This window comes from Trachypithecus francoisi, unplaced genomic scaffold, assembly GCF_009764315.1.
Source record: "Trachypithecus francoisi isolate TF-2019V2 unplaced genomic scaffold, Tfra_2.0 Lachesis_group6, whole genome shotgun sequence".
In the NCBI taxonomy this organism is placed as follows: Eukaryota; Metazoa; Chordata; class Mammalia; order Primates; family Cercopithecidae; genus Trachypithecus; species Trachypithecus francoisi.
In genome coordinates, this window is record NW_022681471.1 from 24,863,124 (window position 1) to 24,875,790 (window position 12,667).

The 12,667-nt window shown below is 40.7% G+C and overlaps 1 protein-coding gene across 1 annotated transcript in view; it reads left to right on the forward strand.

The window, feature by feature from the left end:
* The first annotated feature begins 2,551 nt into the window (after positions 1–2,551).
* ADGRG4 (adhesion G protein-coupled receptor G4) overlaps positions 2,552–12,667 on the forward strand; it is a 107,417-nt gene continuing 97,301 nt past the window's right edge. Inside the window, 1 exon segment of the mRNA XM_033201613.1 lies at positions 2,552–2,621. Coding sequence (XP_033057504.1) covers positions 2,552–2,621 — 70 coding nt within the window.

Consider the following 12,667-nt stretch of genomic DNA (forward strand, 5'->3'; position numbering starts at 1 on the left):
TCTCTCTCCCTCCTCCTCCTTCCCTCCCTCTTTCCTTTCCTTCCTTCTTTCTCTCTTCCCCCCACTTCTTTCCCTTAAATTTTTCTGAACCACAAAATTAAGAAATATGCATCATAAAATAACCAAATTGCTTGAAATTGTGTGAGGTATAAAATTCAGGTCTTTAATCCTCACCCTTTCTTTCTCTTTCTTTACTTTTCCTCCTTCCTTCCTTTTATGTTTCTTCAAAATTATGAAAGTAACGTATGCTCATTGTAAAAACAAACAGTACACAATCATAGGAAGTATAAAGGAAACATTTAATTCCCATTTTTCCTTCCTGTCTCTTTCCTCCCTTCCTATCTTCCTTATCTTCCTTTCTCTTGCTTTCTTCCTTTCTCCTGTCCTTTGATTTTTAAATTATGTAACTAATTTATAATCTTTGTAAAAATACCAAACAGTACAGAACAGTATGGAAAAGTTCTCAAGCCCCACCCCCTTTCTTCAACCCACATTTTCATGCCTTATATATAGACTTACCTTATTCCTTTTTTTTTGGAGACAGTCTCGCTCTGTCACCCCGGCTGCAGTGCAGCGGCATGAACACAGTTCAGTGCATCGTCTGTCTCCCAGGTTCAAGTGATTCTCGTACTCAGCCTCTCAAGTAGCTAGAATTATAGGCATGTGCCACCATGCCCGACTAATTTGTATTTTTAGTAGAGACAGGGTTTCCACATGTGCCCAGGCTGGTTTTGAACTCCTGGTCTCAAGTGACCCGGCGCCTCAGCCTTCGAAAGTGCTGTGATTACAGGCATGAGCCACCATGCCCAGCCTTTATTCCTTTTAATGGTTGCATAGATTTGTTGTGTAAATGTCCCATGATTATTATTGGGTACCAGGTAAGTTTCTGAAACATACCTTGAAGTTGTTATAAAAGTTTAGAGGAAATGTAAGAAAAATATAAATTGGATTATTTGCTGCTGAAAATTCCATTTTATAGATAGCAATCATATCCATTTCTATAGCACTTTATGCTTTGAAAATGCCTTCGAAGCATCATCTCATTTGATCCTCTTCGAGAGCATCGCTCTGGGAAATAGGCAGATTATTATCTCCATTTTTACAGATAAGGAAACTGAGGCCCAGGGAAATTAAGGAGAGAAATATGTATGCCTCACAGCCAGTTACTGAATCTCAGCCTAGTCCTCTTATAGACTATAAATTTAAGCTGCATTCATTTGCAAGTCATAAAAGATTTAGACACCCCCTTACTTCTAAGCTCATAGTTTAGAAAACCCTCCAACTCATACAAATTCCCTATTATTCTAATGAGATGGCGGTAGGGGTCGAATCTTGGTAAATATGAAGAGCCTGATTAATGGCTGGTGTTCATAGCAAGCCCAAGATTCATTTGACTTCCTAATTGGCTTCTGTTACATTAAATGTAAAGTGGGTTATTCACTCCAAATCCCACTTGGAGGTAGAAAGAATACAATAAGTTGCATTATCCTATAGAAAAGGAAGTGTTCAAATCAGTAGTAAATCATTCAGAAGTATATTTTATTTTAAATCAGAAATGCCCATCAGCACCCTACCACCAATTTCTGTAACATATTTCAGTAGGATTTGCAGTTTTAACACCGTTTTGTTTGGAGAAAAGGGGGTTTTCAGTGCATTTTCCACATAAGACACTATAGTTACAATTAATTAATGAGAGAAGCTGGGTGAATGTAATGAAATGGTGATTAGATTTCTCTAAACGGATCTGCTTTAAAAATACAAATGATTTGATGAGTTACTTTTGTCAACAAGGTCTTCTTGCATAACAGTCCTTCAAGAAATTTAGGATGATTACAACTACAAGTAGTTGAATTGAAGTTTGTGCATTAGGGTTGAAAGTATCACACTTTGGTTTTTTGTTTGTTTGTTTGTTTGTTTTTGAGACAGAGTTTTGCATTTGTTGCCCAGGCTGGAGTGCAGTGGCACAATCTTGGCTCACTGCAACCTCCGCCTCCCGGGTCCAAGCAATTTTCCTGCTTCAGCCTCCCGAGTAGCTGGGATTACAGGTGCCCGCCACTATGCCCGGCTAATTATTATTTGTTTTTTTGTATTTTTAGTAGAGATGGGGTTTCACCATCTTGCCCAGGCTGGTCGCAAACTCCTGACTTCAGGTGATTCACCCGCTTCAGCCTCCCAAAGTGCTGGGATTACAGGTGTGAGTCACCACTCCTGGCCTCACATTTTGTAATTATGCATTTAATGTCTGTCCTCCCCACAGATGTGTCTTGTCTTCTCAGCACTGTATTCCCAGGGAGCAACACAGTGTCTGGCACACAGAAGGGATTCAATAAAATCTATTGAGCTAGTATATAGATAAATCCATCGTGAGGTTTCAGCCAGGCTGGGTATCTCAGGTAAATGCCTATCATGTGGTTGGCTGACATGACTTTAAGCAATAGGAAAAAACCTTAGGTGGGATGCAAAGGAGAAGTGTGGTCACATACACTTAGAAATTGTCTTTTCTGAATCTGAGCTGGGCATATTTTTGACTTTTTAAACACAGACTTAGACAATGAAAGAGCACATCATATATCAGAAGCTTTATGGATTGATTCTCATGTCGAGTTTTATCTTTCTCTCAGGTAAGAAAACATATTCTTATTATCTCTTTCAATGTCTCATGTATAGTAGGTTATAGAAATAAACCATTTGAAAAATACTACCAGTGGAGATTTGCTGGGCTGCCTCTTAATGGTCACCTTTCGGTCAGTATGGCTACAGAAGAAGCTGAAGTGTCAGTAAATGAATTCATTCATTCAGTATTCGGTACTACTGGTAGAGACTGGCCTCAAGCAGGCAGAACTTGGACTACTGCCTTTGACATGTCTTAAAGCAACTCTGAAATGCCATTTGGCAGCTAATGCACAGGTAACAGAAGATTTGGGTTTTCTTTTGGGCTGTTTCCTCTCCTCCATAATGCTTTATTTAAAGCTGTCTGAAGCATTGTGATACCATCTTTCTATCTCCATTATATGTACATGGCAAGAATCACAGAATACAGATGGGGAAACTGAGGCATGCAAACAGCTGGTAACAGATTCATAAAGCAATGGGCATATATTCTGGAAGCACCCAGACCTTCCCTAGACTCTATGATAGGAATGAAGATAATTTATCTCTATTTTGCAGTAGATAATTAAGACAATTCACTCAAGTAGCTGATAATTTAGAGACTTCAGGAGAAGGTCTTGGTAAACTGCAACCTTGTCCATATTAAGTAAATTCAGTTGATAACATTGCTCATTTAGCACAAAAGTACTTAGCTAAAATGTCATAAATGCCAGTGAGTAACAATACCTGATGAAATTGACCTGGGGTTTAATTTGAATGGTCCTCAGGTGTAAGAGCTAATCTGCAAAAATACCAAATCATCATTGCCATCAAGAGCAAACACTGGCTTCTTGCTGCATGTAGAGCCTAATGGGGAACCATGTTTCTTATAACAGAGATTGAAATGGGGCCTACGGGGTACAGTGGCAACTTTGTCACCTGGCCTGACCTACCTGCTAAGAAGTTGATTTATTTTTCCTCTGCCTGTTTCCTCAAGGGCAAGAAACTGTATTTTCCCAATTTCTTTATCCAAAACATCCAACACAAGCCTTGACACAGTTTAGACACTTGGTTCATATGTGCTGATTTAATGAATTCATGCAATTTTAAATGATGAAAACTTTCAACACCTGTATGGTGGTGGGGTATATGACACAAACTCCACTGGGTTTTGTGAAGGGCTACGGGGCATGGTATAGAGCAATCTACAATAGTGGAATATAGGAATCTAGTGTAGTCATGGAATAAAAAGTGAAGAGTGTGTGGTACTGAACAGTTTGCATGGGTTTGCGAGGAATGTCACTGGTCAATGAAAATTATTATTATTATATTATTATTATTGTTATTTTGAGACAAAGCCTCGCTTTGTTGCCCAGGCTGGAATGCAGTGACACGATCTTGGCTCACTGCAACTTCTGCCTCCCAGATTCAAGCAATTCTCCTGCCTCAGCTCCTGAGTAGCTGAGATTACAGGCGTCTGCCACCATGCCCGGCTAATTTTTGCAATGGTCAGTGAAAATTATGATAGATGTGCAGGTCCTCAACCTGAAGAGGTCAATTAAAGTAGTCACGAGGTTTTCCAGACTGTTTAAGTCTCAAATCATGAGTCAAACAAGTTTTTTTGTAGGTTATCAAACACTCAATTATAATTGTTCTTTGATTGCCAAGAAATCATTACTTTCTTCTTGGAAAATAAAAAGACCCTGTCCTTGGAAACAACAGCATAACTAAGGTTCAGTTCCCTTTAGGCTCCAGATGAGTCACCAGCCTCCCAACTGTGAGGGTCATTACTGGGGAGAGATTAAGGCCAGATTAAGCAAAGGGTGACTCAGAGATGCTCTAACTGGGAGGAGCAGAGTGTGGAGCAAAACTGTCTCCGTAGAAGAATATCAAGGGTTGAGAAGGAGAAACCAAATCTGTATTCAAGTCTATGGGGTTAGAGCAGAGCCAGAAAGAAGAAATGAAGACTGAGGTCAAGAGCTGAATAGTTGCAGAATGGAGCAGGAGATAAAAAATAAGGCATAAATGAGAGAAGAGGGCCTAGGACTTAGGCTGTACAAGGGACTCAGTTTCCTAGTGCTCTGTGTTAGTCTGCTCAGGTTGCCAAAACAAAATATCATAGATTGGATGGTTTAAACCATGGGCATTTATTTCTCATGGCTCTGGAGGCTGAGGGTTCAAGATCAAGCTGCCAGATGATTCAATTCTTGGTGAGGGCCCTCTTCCTGGTTTGTAGACAGCTGCCTTCTCTCTGTGTCCTCACAAGGCTGAGACAGAGAGAGAACTCTGCTTTCTTCCTCTTCTATAATGGCACTAATCCCATCATAGGGGCTCCACCTTCATGCCCTCATGTAAACCTAATTACTTTCCAAAGGCCACACCTCCAAATACCAACACATTAGAGGTTGGGGCTTCAGCATAGGATTTAAGGGGAGGGGGAAACAAATATTCAGTCCATAACATGATTTTCCTCTTAATGGTGCTGGCTATTGGCTATGTAATGGGTATGGGTAGGTTTGGGTTGAAGACATAGGGCTATAGTAGTTGTCCTAAGGTCTTGCTCATACCATGTATACACGCACACACACACACACACACATAGGCATACACACACACACATCTCAAGTGGAGTAGGACAGGCTTTGCTGGCTGAAAGAGTGTAACATGTGTTCTGGAGCATTCTTGAGTTGGGAGACTGGGGTTTTGTGGCATTCTTGAGGTGGGAGGCTGGGTTTTTGAGGCACCTAGCCTCTAGAGTCAGTAACTTTTTCTCCTATATTGGATAGTCAATTAGTCAATCTGGGCTGGAATGAACTTTCCTGAGAAGTTGTCACATATGCAGAGACAACCTGACCAGGAATCCTTTTGACACAGGATAGCCCCAGAGCCATGTCAGAAAATCAGTCTTTATGCTATAGAGACAAACTAGCTTGGGGGAGTCAGGGCACAGTAGGAGTGTAGAGGTAAAGAAGTTCTTCTGAAAGGTGTTTGTGTAGCCAGGGTTCAGAAAAAGCCCTATCTTTTCTTGTTTTAAAAAATTTTATTTTTAAAATTTTAAATAGACACAGGATTTCGCTATGTTGCCCGGACTGGTCTTGAACTCCTGAGCTCAAGTGATCCTCCCACCTCAGCTTCCCAAAGTACTGGGATTACAGGCGTGTGCCACCCTGCCTGGTCTACCTTTTCTTGAGAAACTGATTCCAAGAGAAGGGAGAAGTGGAGGATAAACTTTGAGTAGAAACTCTAAATTTCTATGTGAATTCAAGAGTTGAGCTGTCCAATATGATAATTACTTGCAACATGTGGCTAGGTTTTAATTAAATAAAATTAAGTTAAATTAAAAATTCAGTTCTTAGGAACACAAGCCAGATTTTAAGTGCTCAATAGCTACAGGTGGCTGGTTGCTACCATATCAGGCAGTGCAGATACAGAACATTTCCGTATCACAGAAAGTTTTATTAGACAGCACTGTTCTAGAAGGTTGTAGAGACTGGCATTTGAGAAAAGACATTTGTTTTAAACAGCTTTATTGGGCTGAGTGTGGTGGCTCATGCCTGTAATCCTAGCATTTTGGGAAGCCAAGGCAGGTGGATCATTTGAGCTCAGGAGTTTGAGACAGCCTTGGCAATATGGCAAAACTCTGTCTCTACTAAAAATACAAAAATGAGCCGGGAGTGGCAGCATGCACCTGTAATCCCAGCTACTTGGGAGACTGAGGCACAAGAATCGTTTGAACCCAGGAGGTGGAGGTTGCAGTGAGTCAAGATCGCGTCGTTGCACTCCAGCCTGAGCAACGGGAGTGAAACCTTGTCCCCAAAACAAAACAAAACAAAACAAAACAAAATAAACCGATTTATTGAAATATAATTTACATACCTTACAATTCACCCATTAAAAGTATACAATTCAATGGTTTTCAGTATGTTTACAGTGGTGCAACCATCACTACTATCTAATTCCAGAACATTTTTATAACCCCCAAAAGAAATACCATACTCTCCGTTCCTCCCACAGCACTCCAGGCCTTGGCAATCAGTAATCTCTTTTCTGCCTCTATGAATTTGCCTATTCTGGACATTTCAAATAAATGGAATCATACAATATGCAGCCTTTTGTGACTGGCTTCTTCCACTTTACACAATGTTTTCAAGGTTCATCCATGTGGAGCATGCATCAGCAGTTCATTTATTTTTATTGCCGAACAATATTCAATGGTGTGGGTATGCCTCATATTTTTTCCATTCACCAGTTGATGGACATTTGAGTTGTTTCTACATTTGACTATTATGAATAATGCTGTAGGAACACTTGTGTGCAAGTTTTGTGTGGACAAAACTTTCATTTCTTTTGTGAATATACCTAGGAGTGGAATTGCAGAGTCATATGTAACTTCATGATTAACATTTTGAGGAGCTTGCAGACCATTTTCCAAAGAGGCTGCATCATTTTACATCCCCACTAGCAGTGTATGAAGGTTCTGATTTCTCCACATCCTCGCCAACACTTGCTATTGTTTGTCTTTTTGATCGTAGCCATCCTATTGGAAATGAAGTGATACTCCACTGTGGTTTTGATGTACATTTCCCTATGACTATTAAGCATTTTTTCATGTGTAAAACCAGATATTTTGTCTAACAATACTCAAAGCATTTCACCTGGGAAATTATTGCCTTCTGGACTCTGAAGCATACGTTCTTTCTTTTTTATTTTTTCAGATACATATTTCCTTGAGTTGGCACAGGCATAGCACATTTGTCCAGCATAGGACAGATGAAAAAGGCTCATATGATAGCCTGTTTGAGTTTCAGCATGTCATGTAGGAGGGTGACTGACCACCATACTCTGTCTCAGGCTAGCAAGTTTTACAAATTTCCTTCATCAACAGTAAAAATATTGATAGGGAATTGCATAGGCTGAAAAGTAGATCTGAAATACTGTTTTCCCCATGTTGTTCATCGCCCAGAGGTGGATGGGCTTCTAGGATTCTTGGCTTGGATTTTTGTTACCTAGGTACTTTTGAGTTGGTCTATCAAGGTAGGGCTTCTGGGAGCTGTTAGCATCACAACATAGAGACCTCAGTAGAGGGCCCTGTAATTCCGCTGCCAGGTAATAATCAGCAGTCTTTCCTCTTCCGGAAATGGCTCCTCTGCACACAGCTTTATGCAAACTTAGGGGCCGTCTTTCGTTCTTCCCTTTCTCTCACCCTCCACATCTAATCCATTAAGTCTTGTTCATGCCACTTCAAAAATACGTCCCAAATCTGACTGCTTTCTTTTCTTTTCTTCTCTCTCTTTTTAAACCATTTTATCTGCCTCCACCATGGGCTGAGCCACCATCATTTTCTGTTGGCTGACTTCAGTAGCCTCCTAATGGTCTCCCTGCTTTCACTCTTGCTCTACTACAGTCTATTCTCCACACAGCAACCAGAGTGATCCTTTAATATATCAAGTCAGATCATACCACTGTTTTACTCAAAACTTGCCAATAAGTTCCTATCAAAATTAGAACATAATTCAAACTTTTTAATGAGACCTAAAAAGCACTACATGATCTGATCTCCCACTGCCTCTTGCACTTCACTTACTACCATGCTTCCTCTTTCTCCCTCTGCTCCAGACACACTGGCTTCCTACTATTCCATAAACACACCAAGCACAGTCCCACCAAAAGGCCTTTGCACATACTGTTACCCATGTCTGGGTCACTCTTATTCCACATCTATGTATCCTGTCTCTTTTTTCATCCCTTGGGACTAAGCTAAAATGACTCTCAGAGAGGCCTTTCTTAACTATCCTACATAATGTAGACATTTCCTTTCCCCTCATCTCTGCTTTTACCATTAACTAACTCATCAACCTGTCAATTTCCTTCAGAGTACTGTATGTAATTTGTGTTTTTTCCTTTACTTGTTTGTTGACTGCATCAGTCCCTGGAATGTAAGCTGACGAGGTCAGGGACCTTGTGTGTTATGTCTACTCTATTACTGCACTCTAACACTGACACATAGTCAATGCTCAGTGACCATCACTGTTGAGTAAATACATTTTTTCAGGGAGCTTCTGGCTTTATGAGTAAGGACATCTATTTTTTGGGTGAGACATGGGCCTTGAATCCAAGATTTGAAGGAACAATCACGTGACCTATGTGAGGGTAATTCCTCTGTCTCCTATGCTAAGAACTCTTGGCAGACCACATATGGAGTCAGCAGCCTAGGTACTAAAGGAAGGGATGTGTTGGACAACTCTGTGGCTGGTGATTGGTGGTAGAAATGAGGATTGGTGGTAGAAAGAAAGGACATTTCTATATCTGGTAGGCCTGGTTTATCTAAGGATTAGCCTGGTTATAAGACCAGTGGAAAGTGTGGGCAGTGGGTGGCAGATAGTAACTCTGATTCTCTGTGGTTGTTCACACTATGGCCACGGTGATGTGGGTAATGGAGCTCCCCAGTGTCCAGCGCCTATTGATTATATCTACTCAGACAGCCATGGGGCTGCTAGACCAGGGCCTGGTCTACAAAGTTTTTCAGTGCTCCAGAATGTTGAATTCCAAGGACTTATGATTCTAAGAGCCAGAAGACTCCCTGCTCAGGTGAGTATCTGCTCACCTGCCCTTTTATGAGTGGGTAGTGACACTTCCCAGATGAGGCAGGCGTGGAGTAGCCTTGGTAGAATGCTCACTCTCAGAGTGGCCAGATTCTTCAAAGTATAAACACAACTGATGCTTCTGGTGGCCTTTTTTCTCAAATCTGCTCTGCCTCTTCACCTTGCTCTCATAGGTATTACCAGGTGATTAGCTGGGTTCTGAGCCTTACACAGTGTTGAGTCAAGTTGTGTCTTCCCAGCATTCATATGTTGAAGTCCTAACCCTCAGTACCTCAGAATGTGATCTTCTTTGGAAATAGGGTTATTGAAAATATAATTAGTTAAGATAAAGTCATACTGCAGTAGAGTGGGCCCCTAATCCAATATTATTGGTATCTTTATAAGAAAAAAAAGTGTGGACATAGATATGCACACAAGGATATCACCACGTAAAGATGAAGGCAGATATCGGGGTCATGTGCTTACAGGCCAAATAATACCACATATTGCTACAAAACCACCAGAAACTGGGAAAGAGGCATAGAACAGATTCTCTCTTACAGCTCTCAGAAGGAACCAACCCTGCTGACACCTTGACCTTGGACTTCTAGCCTCCATAACTGTGAGATGATACATTTCTGTTGTTTAAACCATGCAGTATGTGGTATGTTGTTAGGGCAGCCCTGGCAAACTAATGACACAGACACTGATGCTCTGGCAAGCTTGTTGGGTTAGAATTAAAAAAGAGGAAAGTAGGTTACCTCATGGGGAAGAAACAGTGACCAGATCATGCCCAGAGTACCTAACCATGGAAGAACCTCATTTGTCCTTTTCTCTGAAGGTAGTGGAGGACAGTGGACCTGGAATCACAGTCCCCCAAACTTTGAAACACTTGAACATTTTAAGGAGAAACTTTGCCTTCTAAGAAAGGGTAGAAAAAACTGTATAGGATATGTCTGATGTTACTTAATGCTGTCATAAGCAGAACACAAAGGGATTTTTGCTGGAAAAAACCATTCAGATTGTCTGTCTCTTAGAGTTTTAAACCTTTTCTCTCTGACTTTTTATTTTATTTGTTTTTTTATTTTTGAGACAGAGTTTTGCTCTTGTTGCCCAGGCTGGAGTACAGTGGCATGATCTCGGCTCACTGTAGCCACTGCCTCCTGGGTTCAAGTGATTCTCCTGCCTCAGCCTCCCAAGTAGCTGGGATTAAAGGTATCTGCCACCACACCTGGCTACTTTTTTATTTTTAGTAGAGATGGGGTTTTGCCATGTTGGCCAGGCTGGTCTCAAACTCCCGAACTCAGGTGATACGCCTGCCTCTGCCTCCCAAAGTGCTGGGATTACAGGCGTGAGCCACCACACCTGGGCTTACTCACTGACTTTTAAAATGAATGTATTTATTACTTTTGGGGTCTGACAGGCAGAGAGAATTCTCCCTTGATCTTTTGCTAATAGTTCCCTAAAACAGAGGGCAGAGCACGAGTTCAGTATACAGTTCAGAACTTCTCATTCTATGCCAGATGCTTCATCCCTGATACCTCTGCGCAAGGGACAGCACTCCATCTGCCCACCCATTAGCCTCCAACTCAGTGCCCTAATACAGGATACAATTATTTATTCAGTAAACAGCTACAAAGGACCCACTCTGTGCCAATGAAGTTGGACCTCCCCATCTCACACTGTACATGAAAATTAACTCGAAATGAATGAAAGACTTAAATGTAAGAACTGAAACTATAACATTCTTAGAGGAAAGCATAAGGGAGAACCTTCACAACCTTTGGTTTGGCAATGGATTCTTAGAAATGACACCAAAAGTGGCCGGGCACGGTGTCTCACGCCTGTAATCCCAGCACTTTGGGAGGCCAAGGCGGGTGGATCATGAGGTCAGGAGATTGAGACCATCCTGGCTAACATGGTGAAACCCCGTCTCTACTAAAAATACAAAAAATTATCCGGGTGTGGTGGCACACGCCTGTAGTCCCAGCTACTCGGGAGGCTGAGGCAGGAGAATCGCTTGAACCCAGGAGGCGGAGGTTGCAGTGAGCCAAGATTGTGCCGCTGCACCCCAGCCTGGGTGACAGAGTGAGACTCTATCTCAAAAAAAAAAAGAAGAAGAAGAAATTACACCAAAAGCATGAGCAATAAAAGAAAAATTCAATACTTCGAATTTCATTAAAATTAAAAACTTTTACACATCAAAAGACACTATCAAGAAAGTGAAAAGACAATACAGAATGGGAGAAAATATTTGCAGGTCATATATCTGATAAGGTTCTAGTATTCAGAATATACGAAGAATGCTTACAACTCAAGGAGAAAAAGACAAGCCACCCAACTAAAAATGAGCAAAAGACTTGAACATGTATTTCTCCAAAGAGTCTATGCAAATGGCAACAAACATATTTTAAAAAATGCTCAATGTCATCAGCCATTAGGGAAACACAAATCGAAACCACAATGAGATACTACTCCATAACCTCTAGGATGACAATAACAATAATAAGTGGAAAACAACAAGTGTTGGCTAAGATGTGGAGAAATTGGAGCCCTCATACATTGCTGGTAGGAATATATAATGGTACAGCTGCTGTGAAAAACAGTTTGACTGTTACTCAATAAGTGAAACATAGAGTTACTATATAGCTTAGCAATTCTACTCTTACATTTATACCCCAAATAAATGAAAACATGTGTTCAAACAAAACAAATGGCATGCATGTTCATAGCAGCACTATTCATAGTAACCAAAACATAGAAACAATCTAAATGTCTATTAACGTGAATCAATAAACAGAATGTGATATATCCATATAATGGAATCTTATTAAGCCGTGGAAAAGGATGAAGTACTGATACATGGTACAACATGGATGAACATTATGCTAAATGAAAGAAGCCAGACATGAAAGGACACATATTATCTAACTCCCTTTATATAAAATGTCCAGAACAGGCAAATCCAGAGACAAAAAGCAGATTAGTGGTTGCCAGGGGCTGGAGGGGAGGGGCAAATTGAGAGTGAGTGCTTAATGGGTACAGGGTTTCCTTTTTGGACGACGAAAATGTTCTGGAATTAGATAATGGTGATAGTTGTACAACATTATGAATATGCTAAATACCACTGAATTGTAGACTTTAAAATGGTTAAAATGGTAAATTTTATGTTATATGAAATTTCCCAGTACAAATAAAATGGTGCTTGGCACTCCTAGGGCAGTAACAGTAATTTAAGTGAGATTTATGATGAGTTTTTCTTAACATGGAAAACACTTATGCTATGAGTGAGAAAAGCGGGGGACCCAATTTTCCTTACAATATGATTTCAGCCTCACAAAAACAAGCAAAGTCTGTGCACAGAAAAAAACTGAGGAAATATACCAAAATGTTAATGGTGATTATCTCTGGGTGGTGGGACTCTCTGGCTGGCCTTGTTTTCATCTTTTTACTTTCTAATACTTTTCAGTTTTTCTTTAAGAAAATATGTACACTAT